Source organism: Anabrus simplex, chromosome 1 (genome assembly GCF_040414725.1).
Source record: "Anabrus simplex isolate iqAnaSimp1 chromosome 1, ASM4041472v1, whole genome shotgun sequence".
NCBI lineage: Eukaryota > Metazoa > Arthropoda > Insecta > Orthoptera > Tettigoniidae > Anabrus > Anabrus simplex.
In genome coordinates, this window is record NC_090265.1 from 455,800,760 (window position 1) to 455,828,027 (window position 27,268).

Consider the following 27,268-nt stretch of genomic DNA (forward strand, 5'->3'; position numbering starts at 1 on the left):
CTATTCGTTTTGAAAGAGACGTTGAACAGGCGATTGAGCTTAGCAGAGAAAAGAAAGATACTTATGAACCGTGCCTCCCATATTTAAGCGAATATTACAAAATTTCCAAAATCTGTACAGATATTCAAGAAGAGAATAAACAACAACAGAGATAATAAATTAAATGTTAGAGGGCATTCGACCAGTGCAGGATATTGTAAATAATAAATGTGTGTGATTAAATTAATTCCATCCCCTGGTCTAAGGTGTTTGGACAGCCCAAGTAGGGGACTGCCTGTAGGGGTGAAGTACAGTGGGGACTTCGAGGGCCCTGGGACCGCTACGGTAGCTGTGAAGGCCCTTCAGGAACTCTGAAAAGTGGTGGCAAAAGGGGGCTCTGGTTGAGACGCAGCAGGTCGTTATGCTACTTAGGTTCCAAAATGGGTAAAATATAAATATGTAAATAAATTCAATGTTAATTTTAATCTTATACCAGTTGTATAGTATTATTAGAAGTAATTTCACATACCGCACTGTATATGAGTTGACTATGTTTGTAAGATATTATAAGTAGAATTTTGTAAACAATATAAATTTATTAAGGATGATGTGTGTGTTTAATAGAAAAAATTATTAGCGTAAATTGTATAATATTGTATTCTAGAAAAATTTTCTTCGTCTCCTGTTAATTTAAAATTTAGTGCTTGACAATAATGTATTTTAGTGTACCATTTGCCACCGAGGTAGACACCTCATTTGCAAATAAAGAGATTTTGATTTGATTTGATTTGACATCCGACTTGACCATTGGTCAGTTAAAGGATTGCTTTTTGGTAGCAGGGAAGATACTACAAAATACACCTGGAATATCTTGAAAGGGTTAGGTATCCCCAGAAATATACTAAACAACATCGTATTAAGCATTATCAAAGACTCGTTAAACGTTCTGCACCACCATCTTTATATTTCATAATTGTTAATCTAGGCCACTTTGTGTGATAATCCCCCTAAAATATGCTGTATTCCGTAAAGTCCAAGCAGTTTTTTGTACTTGTGCATACGAATAGTTTATTATTCCAAGTTGTAACATTGCGTCTCCTAGCGCTTTTTGTAAAATTCAGGATCCTTGTGGTCACACACAGTACATGTGATGATGTTCTTGTGAAAGAAAATAATGTGTATAGCACCTTCAAATACCAACGCTGTACCATCTGAGCTACGCAGCCCGGGAAAACTGACTTTTGAGACGTCTCTTTTTTATAGACCTTGTCAATCTATCTCATTTAGTGCCAAGGTTTCGAACTATGGAAGCCTTTCTTTTCCACTCCTCCAGGAGGCTTCACAACCTGTATGGAGTAAACTTTATTTACCCCTTCCACATTTATATGTCTCTAAACATTGCCATGCATACCTTGAATTGCAGGTTGATAAATCCTGATGTTGCTGACTATTACCGAGGAGTTATCAAGAAAGTCGTCGAGTACCGTACGAGTAATAGCATAGTTCGACAGGATTATCTACAGCAGTTACTGCAGCAGAAATCGAAAACAGTGGAAGATGGCAGTAGTGAGTATACGAACATTAACCATTGTTCGACAGAACAAAATGACTGGATTTGATTCAACTCTGTGCATTTTAAAGTCTACATCAGTTGTGCAGTTGGTTAGTCGTTGTGTTCTTGTTTCCAATGTTGTAGCACAGGGCCTCTCAAACGCCCAAAATCTCACGCGTGCAGAGCGAGGCGCAAGACCTCCGTGCACTGTGCATCGGTGCCGCTCGGTATGGCTCGGATCAACGCTTCGTCTCTGGGCTACTCGGCTATGCTCGGCTCTACTCGGCTATACTCGGCTCAACTCAGCCAGGATTTGGAGCGCTACGGCGCAAGTGGGGGAGAGGGAGACAGGCGGAGCGAGCGAGACAGGCGTGGGGAAAGAGAGAGACAGCGCTATTGCTCCAAATCGAGGAGTGGGGGTCTGCACTCTGGTCAACCAAGCCAAGTCGTCTTTTGCACCGTGCACAGTGCATGCACCACGCGCATGCACCCTGAGAGGCCCTGTTGTAGCAGGTTCGACTGCCGTTTGAGTCAGAGTCACATGAGGGTATTCAAATACAACAGTTCAATGATGTTGGCTTTCGACACGTGAAAAACGCGTACAAGACAAAATTTCAGCACCCGACGTCTCTCAAAATCTGAAGAGATGTACTAGGGAAATGGGAAGTGAGGTAGTGTCCCGTTACTTGCCTGACCGAGTCAGAAGGTGTTGTTCTATATAGGTCTGCCAAGTCTACCGAAATTTATACACCGACCAAGCCCCTTCATACCGCTCATCACAGGGACAGGCTGCAACACCAGTTTGTACATTTTTAATCATATCGTAGACAATCAATGAACAACACATGTAAAATGCATTCTATAAACATCTTGTGTCGCCTGTTGCTATTTCTTGGTGGATGGAATATATTTACATCTGTCTCTTGACACAAGCCAGAGCTTCATTGAGCCACTGAAGTATCGGTAGTGCTGAGTAAAATAGTGACATTCGGAGCACGACTATTGTGTCTGGATATTGTGAAATGTGCTACTGGTTGGGCCAGTCGTGTTCCAACAGTATTTTGCTGACTGCACTTCTTAACACGGTGCGATCACCGATGTTTCTCTATAACCACGTAACTTTTGGTGTAGCTGTTCTATTATCCAACCAACCTACGGGATGAAGTCTTGACACCCAGAAACATCTTGTAGCAGATAATAGTAATTTCGTGCGACTACTACAGCCGGATGCAGCCCTTGTAAGGCAGAACCTCCGATTACGGTGGGCGGCGTTTGAAATGATTAATTCCCTAGGCTCGGGGACTGCGTTTCTGTACTGTGCACAACATTTATGTAACTAAAATATCACACACAACACTATCCTACACTACAATAACACAGACTTTTGTTCTTTAGTTTGTCTCCTGGCAACTCAAAATCTTATAAATAGTGTAAATTGGCATAATCAGATCGCCGTCTTGACTGACAAAATCTTGATACACAAGTGTGTCCTGACAATATAGGTTCTGTACATAGTGTAGATATCCAACGGAAGTATTCCGAGAAATCATCTTATGTTCAACCTGTGAAATTACAGAAATTGAAGGGTATCTATTGTGCAGTTGAGTATTTATTGAAGAAAGATTGTTCGTATTATACCACTGACATTTTGTACATAACAAAAACCATGTCTGTTAATATCGAGCACAGCTAAAAATCATACACGAATATTTGAAGAGATAAATCTACTTGCGATTATAGCGTCTTTCTTTATGCTGTACATTAATTAATTTATAACCATTTCGAATCCCCCTACGGTATCCACTGCCTGTCGTGAAAGGTGACTGAAAGGAGCCCCAGGTGGTCTTAACTTGGGAGTGTGCAACCACGGGGCCCTTAGCTGAGTCCCGGCATTGCTTCTACCGGCCGAGTTGACCATGCGGTTAGGGGCGCACAGCTGTGAGCTTGCATCTGGGAGATAGTAGATTCGAACCCCACTGTCGGCAGCTCTGAAGATGGTTTTCCGTGGCTTCTCATTTTCACGCCAGGTAAATACTGGGGCTGTACATTAATTAAGGCCACGGTCTCTTCCTTCCCATTTCTAAACCTTTCCTATCCCATCGTCGCCATAAGATCTGTCTGTGTCGGTGAGACGTAAAGCAAATTGTAAAAAAAAAAAAAGCTTTGCTTCCATTTACTTATAAGGTTTCTCACTTTTATCTTTGCTATCCCTTGGTCAACTCTTGTTCTTTTACGATCCCGCAGGTATTAGGTTTCCGAGGTCTAGGGAGTCTCATTTTCACGCGCTTCTTGGCTCTGGTCTTTCCTTGGCCCATACCTTCATTTTTCGAAGTGTTGGGTCCCTTCCATTTTCCCCTCTGATTAGTGTTAATAGAGGACGGTTGCCCAGCTGTACTTCCTCTTCAAACAATCACCACCACCACCACCAGTCACAATCGAACGGTTCTTCTCCTTTGCTGTACTGAATATGTTCGCGCTCTCGCTTGACTGTGACGTGCGCTTGATACATAAGCTGCCCGCAGTTACATCAAGCCTGCCCAGCCACACTGGGTAGTCTCAACGGGCACCCAGCTGAGCACCTCTGCTCTAGTAGGTCCTACTTTGAAACACATGGGATATAAATAGGACATAGCTGTAAATAAATAAATAAATATCTGAAATCAGTTTTTTTTTAAATTCGGAAACTATTCATTATGTTCCTAGCAGTCAATGCACATTGACAGGTTTTCCCCATAACTTCCCTAACACCATAGTGGTCAAAGGTTTTTTTCTGGATGACTGACAAGCCAGTACAGTACTCGTTTTTAACGTACTGTAGGAAGACTTCAGAGACGAATCAAGAGGCTGTAGTTTATGGAAGATTACAATGCCAAACAAAAGCCATAACGAGAGCTCCCATTCTGAGATGAATTTCGTCGTTGTCCATTAACAACAGAACACGTTCTCCTCCGGAGGACTTCAAAAATTTAATAAAATTCCTAAAAACTCTCGGAAGATTTCTTCGTTTGAATGTCCAGAGGGAGTAGCACTCTCAACTGACCCAAGCGTTGCACCATACAGCATTCTAGGCTTAAAATCAACTCGAGGAAACAAGTATTGGAAGATTATGTTCCCAGCTGCGCTGATGCCACAGTAATTGTGACGAAGCTGCCAATTTCGGAAGATCTGCGTGATCCGTTCTGGAGCTGCTATCTTTCCTGATGCTTGTACTCTAGTCATTCTCGAGTTCCAAATTCGTCCAGATGAGATGGGTCCAAAGTGACGACAATCATTGTCCAGTAACAATGCTATATTCATTTTGTTAAAACTGGTCGCCCTGCTTAAACTCCTAGCTTTTGGGGTTCTTGTGGATAGTTTTGATTGACGTTTCATGAATCCCCTCATCCACTCCTCTTCAACTACTTCTTGTTTATTTCATAACTAAGGGTAATTCTTATTGATGACACCCTCTTTGGTGAAATCATAGTTCACTTTTGCTATTGTTTTCATGTACTTCGGTCTCAGATTTTTTTTTCTGCTGTCTAATCTTTGGTTATAATGGGAATTTTCAGCTTCTGCTTCCACCGTCAGCAACACACGGCACCTCTTCAAGAGAAATTCCTTTTCTCTCTCTCTCTCTCTAACATAAGTCATTCCTTTGCTGGCGAATTGTCATGTTTACAGTGCACTATGTCTTCTGAGATGGACTAGAATAAATTTGTTACTTTCATTGACCTGTCTCAGTCTCGCTAGTTGCTTTACGTCGCACCGACACACACAGGTCTTATGGCGACGATGGGACAGAGAAGGGCTAGGAGTGGGAAGGAAGCGGCCGTGGCCTTAATTAAGGTACACCCCCAGCATTTGCCTGGTGTGAAAATGGGAAACCGCGGAAAACCATTTTCAGGGCTGCCGACAGTGGGGTTCGAACCCACTATCTCCCGAATACTGGATACTGGCCGCACTTAAGGGACTGCAGCTATAGAGCTCGGTGTGTCTCATTCTCATCGTTGGCTTTGACAATATGAAAGTAACCGAGGTATGAACGATGCTAGCAATGCCATTCCTTATGCAATAAGTCCTTGTTAGGAATGGTGTAAAAATGTCACTCATATGGTCGGTTGGTGCTTGCATTTCAGTGGGCTTGGCAGACTAATACGTAATAACAACAACTTCTGGTCCGATGTGGAAAGCAACGGGAAACTACCTCGCTCCTCATTTGCCTAGTAGCCTATGCCTCTTCAGTGACACCTAGGCTAGTTTTTGATAGCTTTTGGCAGAGCCGTGGAGGATGCAACAGGATCACACCAGCCTTCGGACTGAATACCAAACATACAAGTCAAGTTCAGCTTCAGTGTTTCGAAGATGCGGCAAGTTTGTACGGATTAGCAAAATTCACACTGAACAATTTGAAAGGTTTTCTGATAGAAATGTCGGTTGTTTGAGGAGCCATAGCTGATTGAACAGCTTTCTTCAAGTCATCCGGATAATTCCGAACCCTCTGGACCAGGGCCTCTCAGAGTGCATGCGCCTGGTGCATGCACTGTGCACGGTGCAAAAGACGACTTCGCTTGGTTGAACAGAGTGCAGACCCCCACTCCTCGATTTGGAGCAATAGCGCTGTCTCTCTCTTTCCCCACGCCTGTCTCGCTCGCTCCGCCTGTCTCCCTCTTCCTCGTTTGCTCCGTAGCGCTCCAAATCCAAGCCGAGTTGAGCCGAGCTTAGCCGAGTAGCCCAGAGACGAAGCGTTTGTCCGAGCCGAGCCGAATGGGACCGATGCACTGTGCACAGGAACTCTGCACCTCAATTTTCACGCGTGAGATTTTGGGCGTTTGAGAGGCCCTGTTCTGGACGCCCAACTTACTTCTCGGCATAATGTAAAGTAAAAATTAAAGCGAGAAACGATAGCGCCGTGTACCATGGAACATATTCGGCGTTTTTTTTAACCTCCTTCTGGATATTTGATGGCTCAGAAATTCGTTTCATCTTCGTGGTTTCTCACGACACTCATTACACTCACAGTCACGTTCAAGGGTAATAGTTACAACGATATATTGATTCACAGAGCCCTGCGTCCCAGAGGGACGACTAAACAAAACTCACAGAACTGAGACTTGAAGGGAACTGCCTACCTTACTTTCATCCACTATACCGCAGATCGAATCACCGAGATCCTTCGCAAGCACAGTATAAAAATCGTAATTGAAACCGTCACAAAAATTGGTCACAGTTTAGGCAAAAGCAAGCACAAATAGTCCCCACTATTACACTCTGAGGTGTTCAAAATTCCCTGTACTTGCGGTAAGGTATGCATTGGCCAAACATGCCGGTCCATTAGCACTCATGTGAAGGAACACCAAGGAAATATCCGTCTCAACCAGCGAAACACATCAGCAATAGTTGAGCATGCCCTATCAACGGGTCATGATGTCGTGTTCCAAGATGTTTTGAACTCTTGCCGTCACTAAACACTACAGGTCTAGCATTGTACGGGAAGCTGTGGAAATACGTAAAAATCCTAATAATTTCAACTGGGACACTGGCTATCAATTAATGAAAACGTGGTTGCCAGCCGTTAAGAATTTACATCAGTAGTTTTCTTCCCTTTCCTTTCACTATTGTTATTTCGTTTCCGTGTTTTCTAAATTCGTACTCTCCTCACCACTGGATGGTTTACTGTAGGCTATGTACTATAATCTGTATACATCTGTTACTGTATTATTCTTACCCAGTTTTACTCACGTGTCTTCACCTTCGTTGTAGTACGTCTTTCTCAACCCCCCCCCCCCTCCACTCTCATTTTTATCGTTTCTTCTGTTAAACACTTTTCCTTCCATCTTCAGCTCTTTCCTATTCTTCTATCCGTCGGTCTTTCGTTACACTTTATTTTATTTTATTTTATTTTATTTTATTTTATTTTATTTTATTTTATTTTATTTTATTTTATTTTATTTATTACTAGCTGTAGTACTCGGCTATGCTCGGGTACTTCATTTGAATGTTTAATTTTAGGATTTGTATGAACTGTTTTAAGCGATTGTTTTGTAGATTTATTTAATGTGACGTTGACTGATAGTTTACGAGCTCTTTTTGTAAATTTAGAGTTATTGTTATGTGTTTAATTTTAAGTTTTAGTTTGAAGTTACAATTTTACGTTAAACTACACTCATGTTCTAAAAACCAGAACACCTTGAAAGACTAGAGATAGGAAGTTTATATGCACAGGACATGTGCATTAGTATGTTCTGAAGAAATGATTAGCATTGAACCATGTCGACCCTCCCGTTCAAGGACCACATCGATATCTCGGCGCACCACCACCGACTGGTAAAATGTGCCTGCGGCTCTCGTCGTCGCTATAAACCGAAGATAATGGATCAGTGTGACTTGAGCAGACGTGCAGGATGCCTCGCAGACGTATGCGAGAACCGTACCGTCAAATGAGTGAGTTTGAAAGAGGGCACATTATTGGCATGAGAGAACGTGATGCATCCATCCGGAAAATTGGTGCTCGTGTGGAACGAAATGTGTCAGCAGTGTAATGGGTGTGCACAGAATGGTTCACAGAAGGCCGTCGAATACGACGAGATGGGTCTAGTCGCACCACCCAGACCACCCTCCGGGAAGATCGCCACCTCATCCGAATGGCATTGCAGGACAGATCTGCATCCTCTTCGGCACTGGCGCAACAGTCGAACAGTGTAACACCCTCGTACATATTAGGAGTGACAGTCTGTCGCCGTTTATTACGGTGTGGGTTACCGGCGCGTCGTCCACTTCTCCGCCTACCTTTGACTAATGTGCGTAAACATGCTAGACTGCAATGGTGTATGGAACGACGTCACTGGGGGCAGGAATGGCAGCAGATAGTTTTTTTGGACGAATCCAGATTCTGTTTGTTTGAAAATGATGTCCGCATTTTGGTTCACCGCAGACAGGGGGAGAGGCATAATACTGACTGCATTCGCACAAGACATACAGCGCCAAGTCAAGACCTTATGGTGTGGAATGTTATTGGGAACAACCGCAAATCACAGCTGGTGCGTGTCCAGGGCACTGTGACCAGTTTGACCTATGTGAATGACATCCTGCGACCTACAGGTCGCACTACACACCAGACGCCATATTTCAGCAGGAAAGTGCGCGACCACATGTTGCTGCACGAACGCGTGCCTTCTTGTTGTCCAGGATGTCAGACTGTTGCTCCAGCCCGCCCGAGCACTGGACTTGTTGCCAATGGAAGATGTGTGGGATATGGTGAAACAAAGGGTGCGGTTACTGTTACCTAATGCCAAACACCAGAGATGAGCTGCGGAACCAGGTGAATGCAGCATGGATGGCTATACCCCAAGACGCCATACGCGCCGATGCCATCACAAGTTATCAGTGCCCATGGAGGACCCAGTGCCTACTAGGCACATGCTAACCTAGGTGACTGAAATGCTAATCGTTTCTGCAGAACATACTAATGAACATGTCCTGCGAGTATGAACTTCCCATCTCTAGTCTTTCAAGGTGTTCTGTTTTGTATGAATATAGCTGTATTTCCTTGCGGAGGCCCGGTTTGTCAGGGGTGCCAGGGGTGGTTTACCCCCACCTCCCCAGGGTTTGTCTCCAGATAGTTAAGTTGTAAGTGTACCACGCTTGGTTGAAATTGCGTGTTCGCATCCTGCTATACACAGCCACGGTTGTGAACCTCCTAGCAAGAAAGGTACTTTGTAAAACATGGCGGCACGTTCCTATCCTCCTCTATACAGCATTTCTTACCGGACTATTATGATACAGAGTAAGTCGCTGTCGCCTTGCGACAATCTGTCCAAATCTTGGCGGGGCTTTGTAATTAAATTAATGACATAAAAACACAAAAACTACCTATCGGATTACGTTAAAACCACTTCTTAAACCGCTTAAGAGTAATAAGAACAAGTTATGAAGTGATCAGCGAAATCGGATTCGTCGGATGACCTTGCTGTTTACTTCACACGCACATACGATGGAACTACAAACATCTTAATTGGAGCTCGAGGGCTAGTGCACAGTAAGCCATCTAGTGACAAACGAGAGTACCACCTACTATAGACCAACGGTAAAGTCTTCTTAAATTTCAACCTTCAATTGCTAAAGGAGTCTTGCTCGTGAAGAGATGAGATTTTCTTCTGAAGATCCGAAGCAAATTTCTCTGCGAAACGTAACGTTTTCTGACACAGCAAAAGCCCACACGCTTATTATCGTTTCTACAATATATATGATACTCCTTGCGTGTGGATAAGATATACTAAATCCTCTCAATCACCGCAAAAAGGTATAATAATAATAATATTCTTATTAATAATAATAGCACTTGTATACTTAAATTTATTCTAGCCAAATGCAAATCCACCCAGCCCCGATATCTTGGCCAACACCGAAGTATTTTGCTGAACTTACCTGCCACTAAACTATGAGGCAGTAATGAGTGAAAGCCAGGCATTAATGTGACAAGGAAAATGGAACGTGCTGGAAAGTAGCGACATTTCCACATTAGGAACACAAATTTTACTCGAAATAGCAAGTAATGAGTCCAATATGTAGCAATAGAGAATGGTCTATATCAGTCAAGGAATGTCTGTACTGTAGATTAATGTTACTAACTTGACCATTTCAATTAAACATTTTTCTAACATATATACTACACCGTAAATCAAGTTATATTTACAGAATATACAATACATAAGCCTTAAGTGCAGTCAGCTTAAAACCTTTAACCAATTAACCATCAAAACATTTGAAGTTCGAGGTCATACTTGGTGAGGTTTTGTCCTGCTCCTTAGCTAAGTGGTCAGCGTAGCAGCCTTCGGTTCAGAGAGCGCTGGACTTTCTTTTCAGATCAGGGTTCTGAGTTACCAACAGAGGAACTGAATGAGCAAGAAGGTCCAACATCTTTAAGGGCGAATGTTTCATACAACACTGAAACTCCTTCCACCAACACCGGGCGAGTTGGCCGTGCGCGTTGAGGCGCGCGGCTGTGAGCTTGCATCCGGGAGACCGTGGGTTCGAGCCCCACTGTCGGCAGCCCTGAAGATGGTTTTCCGTGGTTTCCCATTTTCACACCAGGCAAATGCTGGGGCTGTACCTTAATTAAGGCCACGGCCGTTTCCTTCCAACTCCTCGGCCTTTTCTATCCCATCGTCGCCATAAGACCTATCTGTGTCGCTGCGACGTAAAGCAACTAGCAAACAAAACCTTCCACCAACGCGGGGGGACGATCTTCAGCTCAAGCAAGAGATAGGCCTAGGTGGAAGAAAGTAGCAGGGGAATCTGCTCGAGCATTGCGTGAATGGTTGGCTACACTTCTTCCATCAAATTCAATAAGAGAAACAGTAGATTACTTCATATAATTCTTTGACAATAGCACACTTGAACACAATGTTGATCAGTGAAATTTGTATTCGGTACAGTTAGACCCAGAAAAAACCACTGCAGTTAACTTTAGCAGAACTAGTGGCACCGTGATGTATATGTCTCTTATACTTGTTACCAGAACAAGGCTGTACTGGTCATCATCTTTCTGCATCCAGCATGTTAGTAGTGTTATTAGCAGCCATAGATGGGACGACATAAAATCAAAACTACATTTCATGACAATTCCCAAATGCCTTCATACAATGAACCAAACAGAGGCTTTATAAATTGAGACCAGTAGTAAGCATGTTGCTGTCTAAGTTCAATAGAACTGCTGTTGATCGTATGCTCTGTGTCGACTAACGGATCGTGCCATACAAGGGAATGTCTAGCTTGAAGCAGTACATGCCATCCAAACCAAAAAACTGGGGTTATAAAATATTTGTACTATGTGATGAGAAAGGAGTTGTGTACAATTTTGAAGTGTTCACTGGTAAGATTGAGCCTCACCCAGATATGCGTGATCTTGGTGTTAGCTCCAACATAGTGTTACGACTTTCCGATGTTATTCCTTGTACTTTGATATCTGGTTCACGCCAGTTTCTCTGATAACAGAATGATCAAAGATTCAAATATTTTGTTTGGGAACAGTTCGTAGTAACAGGCTGCCAGGATGTAACATGATTACAGATGCTGTACTGAAGTCTAAAGGACAAGGATCACTTGAGGAAAGGGAAACTGTTGTAGAAGGCGTGACTTTGCGTGCAGTGAAATGGTACGACGGCAGTGCAGTATAGCTCGTTTCAAGTTTTACGTCTGCACAGCCAAGTGATAAAGTCAAGAGGTTTGACAGAAGTTGATATTGATTTCCCGTCAATAATTCTCATATATAACAAATTCGGGGGAGGTGTTGATGTGATCGATACTCTCATAGCCTTGTACAGAATAACCATAAAATCCAAAAAGTATTACATGCGTTTGTTCTTTCATTTCATTGATATGGTCACCGTCACATCGTGGCTTCTCTACAGAAGAGATTGTGAATTATTTGGTGTCCCAAAGAAAAACCAATTGCTTTTATTTACTTTCAAGGCCTCTATTGTAGAAGTTCTGTGCTAAGAAAACAAGAGCAATTAAGTGTCAAAGAAAAGAGGAAGGCCTTATGGGGGAATTGACAATGAATATGAATAGAAGAAAAAATCAGGACATGCGACAATACCTACTACTCAGAAAAAATGTGAGAAACGATCAAGTTAGACACTGGTAAATTGTCGCTGAAATACGAGGACGATGCAAGTTAGCACAATGTAAGGGGAGCCCATCCATCATGTGTAATAAATGCATAGTTTATCTGTGCCTAGAAAAGAAAAGGAACTGCTTTTTTCGTGTTTCATATTGAGTAAAATGTCTCTCAAAACTCTCTGTTTGAGTGTGGTGCAAACTAGCACAGTGTGAGGGGAACCCATCAATTATGTGTGATAAATAAAAAACTTATTTCCTGCCTGGAAAAAAAAGGAACTGCATTTTAGTGTCCCTAAATGAGTAAAATGCACTTCATAACTTTCTGTGTAAAAACAGTACTATCATCAGGGAAGTGCCTAGTGTAACAAATGTGCAACGGGGAAGTGCCTAGTGTAACAAACGTGCAACAGGGTAGTGCCTAGTGTAACAAACGTGCAACAGGGAAGTGCCTAGTGTAACAATATGTAACATTTCAAAAAACTGTTTTGAAAAAAAATTATCAAATTTAGTTGTTTCTCTCTTTATCTTGGATGATTTCATGAAGAAAAATTACCATTTTTTAAATCCATTACTTCATAATTCAGTCCATAAAGGGTTAATTACTCTGGCTGAGTGTTAGTCTAAATATACAATATCTTTTTATTTACATACAGCACACTGCGTTACTAACCACCGTAGAAACACGCAATAATGAATAATGAGCCAGGGAAGACATTCTGCCGTAAAAATGGACGTAATCCATACAACCGGCTGACCCCTAGTAAGTGGGACAAATTCAGGAAGGCCACAGTCGCTTCCTTCCCACTCCTAACCCTTTCCTTTCCCCTCGTCGCTATAAGACCTACCCATGTCGGTGTGATGCAAAGAAAATTATGAAAAGAAAAAGATTTTGGAGAACTGTTGTTTGCTTGGACAGGGGTATAGGGGAAAGTGTTTTCTATCTAACGTGCTCAAGCTTAAACAAATAGTGAAAAATAATAACATTGCTGGGAAATCCGCAACTTTTGCCCCTTTTGAAATGAAGATGTGTTTCCTGTACTGTTGTAAACTGATACTGAAATTTATGTTACAGAATACACGGACGAGGATGTGACGGGCCATGCGATGATGTTTCTCGTAGAAGGCATTGAGCCTTCCTCCATCACACTCAGCTTTCTGCTATACGAGATGGCGATGAACAGTGATATACAAACCAAGCTGCGTGAAGAGCTCCACGCTGCTATGGAGAGGAGTGACGAACCACTCAACTACGATACCATTATGGGACTACCGTACCTCAATATGGTATTCCTAGGTTAGTGACTCACAAATTTACGTTTCTAAGTGTTCTCTCATTTTAGTATGAAGTACGGCCTCAGGTATGTGATGGGTGTGGAGCCTGTGTTGTTTAGCCGTAGTGCTTACATTATTGTATGTATGTATTGTACCAGGAAGGCCTAGGTCCTGGCACATATAAATTAAAAACTTTATTTCCAGCATACAACTCCATTCCGATACATGGGCAGCGGTGTGAAAGAATGTTCTAGTACCTACCACACCTCACGAGCAAGTCAAGCAAGGTCAAGTGACGTCACCGCCGCTTACTGCTTACTTCCCCTACAAATATTTCTAGACGTTTGTTTCATTAACTTTTTAACGCCTGGACCGATTAAAATGCGACTAACACTAAACTATAGCTAACATTATGGAAGTAATGCCCTGCAAATTTCAAGTCAATCCATCCAGTAGTTTTCGAAATATAACGATTTAAAGTTTGGGAAGCATGAACACCCCTCGGTCAGCTGATTCATAGCGTCGCCCACCGGGCGTGTATATATATATATATATATATACCACTGGGCCAAGGCCAGGGAGAGAGCAGTCTGACCTGTGTGGCGAGTACAGTCTGTCAGTGCAGTCTCGTCAGTGAAGAAAGTAGTGATGTGCGCGAGTGATGCCTGGAATCGCGGTACTCGACTCTTTCGAGTCCAGGCTCGGGCTCGTTTCGCTTGCGAAGACTCGATGACAGCATGACGTCACACGTTCGCTCTCTCGCCCGCTCTTGGATGGATGGAGCATAATATGTACAAGTGGTCGCCGAGGTTTTATGGGATTGCGATGGACCGGTACGATATAAATATTCTTAACGAGTGAGCAAAATAAATAATCTGAATTTGATGATGACTTGCGAAAGATAATACTACAACTATATACGCATAATAAAGTATGAAAATATCCGTTCACGGCGTCTCTCACCCACTCCACTGAATATGCCTTATATTCTAATAATGATAGCATAGCTTATCTGGCCTTCAGCCCAACTTGGCAGGTTCGATACTGGTTTAGTCCGGTGGTATTTGAACGTGCTCAGATACGTCAGCCTCGTGTCGGTAGAATTGCTGGCACATGAAAGAACTCCTGGGTGACTAAATTCCCGCACCTCGGCATCTCCGAAATCCATAAAAATGTACGTAGTTGGACATAAAAGTAGTGGTGGTGATTATTGTTTAAAGAGGAAGTACAACTAGGCAACCATCCTCTATATAACACTAATCAGAGAGAAAAATGAAGGGATCCAACTCATAACATTATTATTATTATTATTATTTAAAATAATTGTCACGGAGTCCGGCTCCATGGCTAAATTGTTAGTGTGTTGGATATGGTCACGGCTCCCGGGTTCGATTCCCGGTAGGGTCGGGAATTTTAACCGTCGTTGGTTAATTTCCCTGACACGGGGGCTGGGTGTATGTGTTGCTTCATCATCATCATTTCATCCTCATCACGACGCGCAGGTCGCCTACGGGGTCAAATCAAAATTGGTAAAGTCTTCATTTTATTATAATGACCAAGAGCACGTGAAAATTTAATAATAGAACGCTGCCGTTATCGACATTAGAAAAGGTCCCAACCACAGTGTGGAAATTGTCACCATCCCACGCACATCTTCGGTCCTACGTGTCTATATTTCAAGTTGACGGTTTGTTAGTAACTCAAATATTTTGCCTATGATGATAATAATTATCGTAACCATCTAATTATTGACGACCGATGACTCAATGAAACCAATCATCAGCAACAAACATATTGTAATCCACATCACAAAAATATTATGTGAGTGACCCTGAATGCCGTGTAATCTAGTAAAATAGATTATAGTTCTAAGACATGTCCACAAATAGCGACACTATTATGCTTGGACTCGAGTCTGGAGTCGAGTATACCGATTCTAAGAGCACATTACTCGATTCTACTCGATTCCGTCGGTGGCCCATCACTACTATCTACGGCTGTGCTCGATCGCAGTCAACTACTCTGCTAGGATAGGAAAGGCGTAGGAAGTGGAAGGAAGCGGCTGTGACCTTAATTAAGGTACAGCCCCGGCATTTGCCTGGTGTGAAAATGGGAACTCACGGAAAGTCATCTTCAGGGCTGCCGACAGTGAGATTGGAATCCACTATCTCCCGGATGCAAGCTCACAGCCGCGCGCCCCTAACCGAGCTGCGTGTTTCTGTGGTGATTTGTAGTGCAGTGTGTTGTGTGAATATGAAGAGGAGAGTGTTGGGACGGACACAAACACCCAGTCCCCGAGCCAGGAGAATTAATCAGAAGCGATTAAAATCCCCGAACCGGCCGGGAATCGAACCCGGGACCATCTGATCCGAAGGCCAGTACTCTGACCATTCAGCCAACGAGTTGAACAATAACAATAAGTGATACTACAGCACATGCATGTTTCTGAACGCCCTACACATGTATCTTTGCAATAAATTCTCTGGCAGTAATATTGTCATTAAGATACTTCGCACAATATGATTACACGTTTTCCTACAAGGACGTCGCAAGAATAATATTTCATAGCTATCAACAAATCCCTGGTGTCTACTTCCAGGCTGCACAGTAATAATAATAATAATAATAATAATAATAATAATAATAATAATAATAATAATAGAACGCTGCCGTTATCGACATTAGAAAAGGTCCCCACCACAGTGTGGAGATTGTCACCATCTCACGCTCATCTTCGGTCCTACGTGTCTATATTTCAAGTTGACGGTTTGTTAGTAACTCAAATATTTTGCCTATGATGATAATAATTATCGTAACCATCTAATTATTGACGACCGATGTCACAATGAAACCAATCATCAGCAACAAACATATTGTAATCCACATCACAAGAATATTATGTGAGTGACCCTGAATGCCGTGTAATCCAGTACAATAGATTATAGTTCTAAGACATGTCCACAGATAGCGACACTATTATGCTTGGACTCAAGTCTGGAGTCGAGTATACCGATTCTAAGAGCACATTACTCGATTCTACGCGATTCCGTCGCTAGCCCATCACTAGAAGAAAGTATGCTCTGTCGCGATTCGCGATGACGTGGTTATGGCCATAATCGAACGCCGTTGAACTAGTACCGTACGTGAAGTTCCAATACGCCACGATGACTGTAAAATTCTAGACGTTTCCGTAATATAACATTTGTGAAATTATTGACTGAATAAGACCATACTTCGGAGTGGGAATTCAAGTTACTGATATTTTACGGACTGGTACACTTTACTAATTTCGTGTAATTGTGGACTATGACGATATCTTAAATTATCGTGTGTGGCAAAACGGAAATCATAATTTACGACAATTTTAACCATTCTAGGACATATTCTTTTAAGACAGTGTAACAGTGAACTGTGTGTAACCTTATTTTCTTAACATTTGCTCCATAACAGGACAAGACTTTGCTATTTTTCCCAGTGAACTTTCTCGATCTTTCGATCAACACTATAATAAACTCAGAGAACATTAAGAACTTTTTATAGTTATATTAAATAATTCAGACTAGTGTTATATAAATGTGACTATAAAATCACCTTAATCTGCCAACAACTCAGAGACTGTGATAAAAACTATTGCAAATTACATTTTCAAGTGTTTGAACTGTGCTTATTACTTCGCAATCATAATTTCAGACGTAATCAGTGACGATTATAAACTGTGTTTTGTGTCACAAGGACTGTAAATATTAATTTAATATCGTAAAATTAGAGTTAAAACAGAACTGTCTATCACGACAGTGAGTGGTAATGATCTCCGTGATTACTGAATTGAATAGTGCCAATTGAACTTTCCGTGTGCTAATATCACCTCCAAGAGTGACGGAAACCTTGGCAAAATATTACATCCTGCTACATCGAACATCATTCCTTCATCTATGGTACCCATCGAGGGACGTCGACGTGGTCTCTTCACGGAATATCGCCGAGTTCGAGTCTTCTTCCGCACTCCGCGGAATGTTCCAGTCGCAGAGTCTCCAACTACAACATTTATTTCTGTTCTGAGTGAGTAACTACAAACTGAATTTATTTCAAAGTTAATAATTTATTCAAATTCACGTTACCTAGCTAAACTTTAGGGTTTTCAAGTGCTTTATTATCATTTCTTACAATCCAAACTGAGAGACACTCCACAAGAGTTTAAATATTTCACTCAATATATTTTGATAAATGTGTGTGTTTATTTTTGTGTGATTTAAAACTTAGAAAGACTCTAAGTGCAAAATTGATATCTTATGTTCTCACGAGATTTAAAAAGACTGTAGGATATTAATGTCCCATGAAGGAGTGATATTTATTTTCAAACTGACTTCAAGAAAGTCACGATATAAATAATTGATTTTGACAAATATTGATGACAGATTTGAGTTCTACAGTAAGATTGCAGGGTGATCTATCTACTGATATTATTAATAAATTTTATAGAAAAAGATATAACCATCTATTATTCGCCCCGCGATTCTATCCTTCTCTGTATCGGCTCCAAAAACACCGTACACTACCTGAGATCCTTCTCATGCCCAAAACCCACTATCATTTCCTGGTACAGTACGTAGTATAGTAATTAAGTTCTGAGACTGACCGCATGATGGCGCTGTGGTGCACTATAGCACGTAGGTGGCTCCGTGGTATGATACCATGTCAGTTAGTCTCTCGTCCCTTTAAGAAACAGTTGAGTGCATGCACTGGAAGCAGACGTACGGTCGTTGTTGTGAAGGTGATTTGAATGCGCCAGTCGAACCTTGACATTTCACGGTTTGAGCAACAAGCAAACATCAAGTTCTGCCAGAAATTAGGCAAAACCGCTGGCGAAACGTTTGAAATGATGCAGCAGGTTTACGGTGAGGACGCATCGAGTCGCAGTGTTATGTTTAGGTGGGACCGAAGTTTTGTGCAAGGACGGAACAGTTTGGAAGATGATGTGCCTCCTGGTCGGCCACAAACAGCTCGAACGGAACGCATGATCCAAGAAGTTGCAACATTGGTGCGTGCTAACCGCTCCCAATCGGTAAACGATCTCGCAGCAGCAATGGGAGTCAGCTATGGTACTTGCCACAAAATTCTGACCGATGACCACAACATATCTCGTGTTACCCAGCATAGTGTTCCACGAATCCTGTCTCAAAACCAACGTGATGATCGCACGACGATTTGTCGTGAGCTCATCATTAGTGCTGACGATGATCCGACGTTTCTCAACCGGATAATAACTGGAGACGAAACATGGTGTTTCCTTTCATCGGTGCTTCCAGCAGCTATCCCATCGTTGGCAAACGTGCATAACGGCCAGCGGCGACTATTTTGAGGGTGGATGTGGTTCTGTGTGGTTAACGGCCGACGGCGACTATTTTGAGTGTGGATGTGGTTCTGTGTGGTTAACGGCCAGCGGCGACTATTTTGAGGGTGGATGTGGTTCTGTGTGGTTAACGGCCGACGGCGACTATTTTGAGGGTGGATGTGGTTCTGTGTAGGTGTACGCCGTGTAATGCGGCATGGTGTGCAACATACAGAGTCGTGTGTATGCCTAACCTCCAGGCGTCAAGTCTCAGAACTTAAGGAATGTACTACGTATTTTGAACGCGAGTGTGAAAGTAGTCTTTTAGCAGAGTGTGTGAGAGTTGTCTTCAAACTTCAATGATTTACATGTCACCGTTGTACTCTAAAAATCGGAATATAATAGTAATATTATATGGTGCATCAACATATCGGAATGTTCCTAAAAGAAAGTTGGTTCAAATCAAACCAGGACAAATCCAACGAGGTTTTGTGCCCAGAAGTATTCGGGCATACCGTAAAATACCCACTGATGCAGCCGTTGTGATCGACGGAATACCACATTTACAGTTAACGGCCAATTCCAAAGCTGAGCTTACTTTAATGAAAAAGTTCGCTATGAACCCTGAGAAGATTTTACAAGTTACTCCAGAGCTGTAGGAAAGTGCATTAACATCAGGCCACCCATGTAAACTTCAAAATTTTGTTACACAACTTAATTGCAATATAAACCATCATTTTGATATTTACACAGATGGTTCTTGAATTTGCAAGGAAAATGATAGTTGGCTTTGTGGCGTTACTCTCTCTCAGAATCCTCCGCAATATATAAATTAATCTTATCTTGTCGACCGCGACAATATCCCGAATTTTGGTTCTCTCAGAGGACACGTTATTCAATTACTTACGAGACTTTTACTATGTGTGGTTGTCCTGGACTTTCCTTGCATGACATCTACCGGCGTTGGTAACGTTGGTTGGCCGGCGAGCCTGCTGATGTGTAAATTCTCCGTGCCTTAAGAGCGAGTGTTAGTGCCTAGGCTGTCGCTTGCTCCACGTCGAGAGAGACGGACGAATGGAAGAAGTTCGCCTAGTAATCATGGCTGCCTCAAGTCAGTAATGCAGTGTACCGGCAACTGTATTAGATAACGGCTAAAAGGAGCCGAATCAGTCCCAAAATGAACTAGATATAATTACCTGTTCTTCAGTGTCACCTTGGAATTACCGATAAACCAGTTTATAAAGTAACAATTCTGATTATTTTTCGGCCAGAGGACGTATAACATTTGAACTCATCGTTCCATGAAAATTTCGCATCAGCATGCAACTGTGAGTGTTATATCATTATTTAAGTTACCGCGAAGATACTGTGAGCGACTATTGTGATTTTCTTCGTGCTTCTCCTCTTCAATACCTTATTACATACAGAAATGTTTCAAATTACGAAGTGTTTTAAAATTCCAACCTAGCGGTGTAACCTGCATGTGAATATCCCATTACAAATGTTTTCCATTATTATTTTAGCACTGGAAACTTACTTCAAAGGGAAATTGATATTAAAATTATCAGGTAATGGCTGAAGGTGTACATATTTGTTTTATATTTCTGTTTGGTGTGTTTGGTTTTTCGAGGGACTATTAGCTCCGTTGGAGACCTAGCATTAATACATGTTTTGTAATGTTGATTAGTAAGTTAAAGTTTTTATTTGAACCATTGTTTCTCTCCGTAGTGAAACCGTACAGTGTCCTGTACAGCTCATGGGAATGATGTGGGCCTTTCTACTCCATTAAATTTACTCCTAAAGGTCGCGTCATTGGTAGCAGTATAGGCGAAGGGGATCGAGCGGCGTCCGGCCAGAACGGAACCCGCGAAGGAGCGCCGGGGAAACAAAGGGAGGACAGGGCAAAAGCCAAGCCCCCGCGGAAATACGCTCTCAACTTGCAGAGAGAGATAGAAGGGGACGCGATGCTGGAGTAGTCAGATACGCCCCGAGGTGTGGCTTAGCTTCCCAGAGTTCCAAACTAACATAAGGAACTTCCGGTTTTTTATGCACGTGTCACGGGTGCCAACGTCGGATTTTGGCGCGTAAAAATGGGATGATATTTTTGATCCAGACATAGGAAAATTATGTGAGACGCACCATTGAATAGAGCGGAATTTTCTGCGGTTCCCAGACTAAAAATATGTAATAATTTATTCAGGGGAAGAAATGAGGTCACCAGCTGTCCAGCGGTGACATATCGCTAACACATGTGTATACAAGAGCGTCACCCAAGCTAAGAGTCGCGCTCAAAAGAGGACTCCGCCCTCCAAAGGATGCTATGAATTAATCAAAGGCGGGAAGCAAATTACATAAAAACTGCCGATCGTAGGTCCAGAACGTTTTGCTAAAATGAAAGAGGAGACAGAGGGCTACAAGATGCACTATTTAAATTTCTTCAGTTCTTGGTATGAAAGGAGCTCTTGTTCTTAATGAACCGTGAACGTTGACGCCCCCAAGCTTCTGGCGGGCAAGATAATATAGGCCGGGCAGGCCATTGCAGAGACAGTTGTTCATGCGGGTCGTTGAGACGGACACCGTGTCCCGCGGTGCTCCAGTTTACAATCAGAAACCCCTGACCGCGTACTAAAAGTGCTATTGTGTCCAGCACGCCTTTGTAAAGTGAACGGGAGGCCAAACGAGCCTAGGTGAATTGTTTCTGTGCTGCGTGTCAAACTAGTAACTCCGCGAGCATAATTTACAAACAAGTAGCAGAATACGGCTGAGACAGTGCCGGTTTAATGAGTCAGTGAAATTCATAATTTGGTATCACCCAAAGTGTTACTTTGAATCAGGGGCTCGAGTCTCGTGAGCCACCCGATTCTTACTGTGAACGCGCCCGCCGTGGTTTGAAAGACCGTCTTATTCGTGGGTGTAAACTCTGAAATAGAGGCCGTGTGACGAGTGTAAGGTGTACCCATCTTGGATTACTGTAAGATTTCAGCTGTGAACGAGTTCCCCAGGATGTCGGACTTGTATGGACCAGGGATGAAGGACTGCACGCCCGCCACCTACCGAGTGGTCATGGAGTACTAAGAACTTCACCATGGGTCTCCCGTGGAAGGAGAAACAACGGCCACCAAACAGATGAGTGATGTCCAAATTTAATTTCTAAGCATGATATAACCGGGGGATAGGATTAGCTTTCTTTTGTAAATATCAAAAATGTTGTAAGATAATGCATGTCCTATATGGAAATTTTATTGATCTTTAGATAGCTGAAGTAAATTCAGGGGAGCTAAATTCCCGGACGACTCATTTTTTTTCTTAATGATTAGCTTATCGTGAGGGTTATCTTTCTAGTAATATGTAGAATGTCCTAGCAAATATGGGAACAAGGTTAGGAGAGTATTTGAGTTTCCCATAGGGGTGGTTGGAACAATAGTGCTGGCGAGCAGGGAAAACCATGTCAAAATGTTGGTAGTTACTGTCCCACGTGGCTGTCGTAGATGCCGGGGAAACTCATGGGTCAGTCAGACAATGCATGCCTATCTTACACATCTAATCAGTGCATGTACAGCAAGAAAGAAGAAATCCCGACCGAGAGAGGTATATGTGTGTTATTTAGGTAGGTGTGTGGAACCATGTGCAAGTCTCCCGTGATTTTTGATTAATTGGCCAGAATGGTTTGGAGTGTTTTTTTATCTATAGCCGGGGTGAGGCCCAGAGGCAGGAGTCTCTAATCTTTGGTCAGAAGATTTAAATATAAGTATAGTTCCTGTGGCAGGAACGAGGGGTCATGAGAACCATATGCCCAAGGGAAGAAGATACGCGATATGAGACGTAGTGAGAGGGCCGAATGCCCGAATAATTTACGACAAAATGAGTTAGAAGTGATTGTGCCCACAGTTGGCGCTCAGCGATAATAATGAGAGAGAATAAAAGAGTATTTTATGGGAATTCCACGATAATATGAATAAGCAAATGAAATGGGCCATGGATATGTGTCCCCGAGACGAGAGGGTGAACGTTTGAGGGAGAGAAGAATCTGGCGTGGCCAATGAATGAGAAATGGCCGTGCGAAGTGAATGACCGCTCTCCCTTCCTTGTTTTTTTTGTGAATGTCTGGCTCTCGCCCTCGTGACAGAGGAATCCTTTCCTGCCATTGTGTTAAGACTTGGAGCCCTCGCTCTCCATGCGCCCCACTGTTGGTTTAAAATGGCCTAGCTAAGAATACTTGTATAATGATAATATCACGGTGATTTCTTTTAAAGGTATTTAATTAATGAGTAGGGATCTCCCCCAGATATCCGGTGATATGAGACTATAGCGATTCTAGGGATCTACAGAAACCCACGGTACCTCTCGGTCGGGAGTTGGCCAGTTCGACTCCGGATTATGATGGCGCCCTTGAGCGAGCTGCTCCAGGCGTGCGCCTTGGGCCGGAGACATTGATAACCATGCTGTTCTTTCTAGAAATGGCTCTCCTTTGTGCATGAAGTGTATCTTCTATATATATAAAATAAGAGTTTTGTCTGTACATTGCTCAGAATTTAAAAATAATGGTATTTCTGTATCGGTCATGTCCATAGTAACAAGAAAATGCACTTTTTACTTTTCCGTAATTTCCGTCTGTCTGTCTGTCTGTCTGTATGTATGTACACGCATCACGAGAAAACGGTTGAAGAGAATTTAATGAAAATCGGTATGTGAAGTCGGGGGATGAGCCTCTACAATCTAGGCTATAGATCATTTTACTCACGCTGAGTGAAATGGTAGTTTAGGGGAAGGCCTAAAATTGAAGTCTCAGCTATTTATGTTATTAGTGGTCTAATGAAAATCGGTATGTGAAGTCGGGGGATGAGCCTCTACAATCTAGGCTATAAATAATTTTACTCACGCTGAGTGAAATGGTAGTTTAGGGGAAGGCCTAAAATTGAATTCTCAACTATTTATGTTATTAGTGGTCGTATTTTAAAGAAAATGGGTACGCAAAGTTGGGGAATAAGTTGTTACAATCTAGGCTATCAATAATTGTATTCACGCTGAGAAAAATGGTAGTTTAGGGGAAGGCCTAAAATTTAATTCTCAAATATTGTTGTTATTGGTAGTCCTATCTTGATGAAAATCGGTATGCAAAGTCAGAAAATAAGTCGCTATAGTCTAGGCTGTAAATTATTTTATTCACGCTGAGTGAAATGGTAGTTTAGGGGAAGGCCTAAAATGTAATTCTCAAATATTTCTTATTAGAGGTGTAATCGATGAATGCTACATAACTAAGGTTATATAGTATTAAATTTCCTATTATTCATGTCTAATACATTGTTACCGTACTGGCTATGATCACAAACATATTCATGAATTTGGATTTTTGTTACTAAGTCCATATCAGCGCCGAGTAACGAGAAAATGGGTACACAGTAGGCCCTATTTAATGAAAATCGCTACGTAAGTCGTAGAACAAGAAACTACAGTTTACGGTATAAAATATTTTACAAATCACAGAGTCGAAAGAAAACTAAATGTGAAAGCTCCTAACATTGATCAACAATAACATTACATTGACCATTGTTTTTTGTGATGTGCTTTGTGTCTTCTGTTGCCCCTCATCTCCGTTAGATAGGACTACTGCTGCGTACAGAGTATTTTTTATTTGATTTACGTCGCACCGACATAGATAGGTTTTATGGCGACGATGGGATAGGAAAGGGCTAGGAGTGCCTTAGGCCTTAATTAAGGTACAGGCCCAGCATTTGATTGGTATGAAAGTGGGTAACCACGGAATACCATCTTCAGCGCTGTCGACAATGGGGTTCGAATCCACTATCTCTCGGATGCAAGCTCACAGCTGCGCACCGCTAACCACACGGTCAACTTGCCCAGTCGTACAGAGTGTAACAGCCTGCCTGAATATTGATGGGAAGTAGCTGGGGAGTTAGACAACTTTCTTCTTTGGCATGCCATTCCCCTGGTTTATAAATTTTCTGATACTACTGGTAAGTAACACACTGGATCATCATAGCATTCGGGCTATTCAATCCCTACTCTGAGGCACTGATTGGAATGAACAGTGTGCATAATTAGCGGAATAATGGCAGATGAGTGTTCATGGCAATCTGCGGCCTGGTCATCCCAGCTCTGGAACTTTGGGCTATTAGACTGGCACCGCAATCTAACCGCAGCACTGTTCGGTAAAAGTGATAAAACATGCGGCTTTCCATTTGATCGTGTATTTTATATGATAGCACTGCTTTTAATCGCTACATTCGTACTTACGTTTTTGTGATGACTAATGTTGATTTCAGTTAGGAAAACCACAAAGTCAGTCTTTCTGAGAATCCCGTAGCGAAGCACGGGTACATCAGCTAGTATATCCATATATCTGTGTTTGTTTCGTAATTATGTGCATATATTTTTGAGTTCAAACAGAACCTATATGCACGTTGTGTGGTCTTGGTTACAGATGAGGAGTCCGGGGTTTAGCTAAATGGTATGTGTGTTTGTTTGTGTATCATGTAAATGTTTCTTTTAATTTGATAATGTTGTAGCGTAGGCCCCGGTTATATTCGTGCTAAGAACAACAAGTAATATGTGAATAGGGACATCAGGTCATCTCACGGTGTGATCGACAGAATAATATAAAAATTTCATGAACGGTCTGAACTATGAGGAAAAATGAACGATAGCAAGTCGCAAAACCTCAATCATACCGTTATGCAGACGACGCCCATGGGCGATTCGTATTTTAAAGTGATTATTATTTTCTTTTCCTCCCATATGTGGAGAGTCATTGTATAGAGCTGTGTCACCTTCTTTAAATTGTCATATTTGAATAAATTCGTATTCGTAACCCCTATTTTATGATTCTTGTCATTTGTAGCAGTGCTAAGCAGTATCCAATAGGCATTTGAACCCAGAGATCCTACTTTCATATTATAGACATAAGGCTTCATCTTAAGTATTTGTTTTCTTTCTTTCGAACGTACCACTCCCCCAAGTGCTCAGGCTGCCGGGCCGGCACAGAAAGTAGGAAGGGGAGCGGTTCGAAGCTCGTTAAGCAATTCGACCCGCTCTTCAATCCAATCTCATCCGTGGGTGTTTACCCCGTTACGTGGAGGCATTCTTATGCGTGGGTCATCCATTCGAAGCCCGGAAGGGTGTAGTAGCAAGGGAATTGAAATGAGTATGTTTAAGTTACTGTCCTGCATTTTCACGTAAGTTCGCGTGGGGTTTGTTATCTGATCTCTCATCGGCAGATGAGACATATTGTTGGGCCAGCATCAGTGTTAACTGTCAGTTGCTGTTGGTAAACAGACGTGACCTGTGCTTCGTGTTTACGAAACTCTTTGGATGCAAATTAAGTTTTTCCTCTGATTTAGGCCTAAGGAATTGAATAATGTAATGTCAAGTGAGGATTGGTGCATAATGAACCAGATCCAAATTATATTATCTCTTTCCTAATTAAATGAGAGGAATTTACGAAGTGGTGACAGATGGTTATTAAAAGTCAGATTTGTACGAGTATGGCATACTCCACTAACAATTGAAACTTTTCAAGGTGTTAACATTGATGGGTTTGTGTTAAAGGAATTCTAGGTGAATTTAAGAATTTATTGAATAGTGGGTGGATAATTAACACTATTAGTGGAGGCCTCCATCAAAGTTACTAAGCTGATAAATTAAACTCAGTGATTAGTGACAAAGGTAATATTGCAATTTCAACGTATATCATCAAATCATGTAATGGTATTTTGCATAGTTATGAAGTTATTTTAAAGAATGTTGGCAGCCTTCAGGTTTTCCGAAGTTTCCCATTTTCACACCAGACGAATGCTGGAGCTGTATCTTAATTAAGGCCACGGCCGTTTTCTTCCCACCCCTAGCCCTTTCCTCCTCGCCATAAGACCTATCTGTGTCGCTGCGACGTAAACCTAACTGTAAAAAAATTAAATAGGATTGTTATTGAGACGATATGTATTATTAATAATTTAAATAGTTTGTAAACTTGGAAACTCACAGACAGGCTCGAGCAATAATAATAAATGTGATTAAGGCAAAAATTCTGATGAACTTGAGAACAAATTTTAATAAATAAGTTGATTTTCTTATAAATAGTTTATTTAAGAACGAAGAACTCTAGTTCATTTTCATAAAATAAGTTCAGTTTGAAGAATTAATTCAGTTTGATCAGTTCAATTGAATGTGTGTTGTATTTTGTAAAATGAAAGCGTGTAACAACACTGAAAAATGAAATGGCATATAGCTTTTTGTGCCGGGAGTGTCCGAGGACAGGTTCGGCTTACCAGGTGCAGGTATTTTGATTTGACGCTCGTAGGCGACCTGCGCGTCGTGATGAGGATGAAATGATGGTGAAGACGACACATACGCTCAGCCCCTTTGCCAACGGAATTAACCAACGATGGTTAAAATTCCCGACTCTGCCGGGAATCGAACTCGGGCCGCCTGTGACCAAAGGGCCAGTGCGCTAACCATTTAGCCATGGAACCGTACGTAATAACACTGATGGACGCTAACAGTAGACTAGGTAAATTAGA

General features: G+C 42.0%; 1 protein-coding gene across 1 annotated transcript in view; it reads left to right on the plus strand.

Moving 5' to 3' along the window:
- The window catches only part of LOC136867270 (cytochrome P450 6j1), a 91,283-nt gene that overhangs the window by 31,140 nt on the left and 32,875 nt on the right, over positions 1–27,268 (plus strand). Inside the window, exons 6-7 of the mRNA XM_067144419.2 lie at positions 1,403–1,545; positions 13,206–13,427. Coding sequence (XP_067000520.2) covers positions 1,403–1,545; positions 13,206–13,427 — 365 coding nt within the window. The remainder of the gene's footprint in view (positions 1–1,402; positions 1,546–13,205; positions 13,428–27,268) is intronic.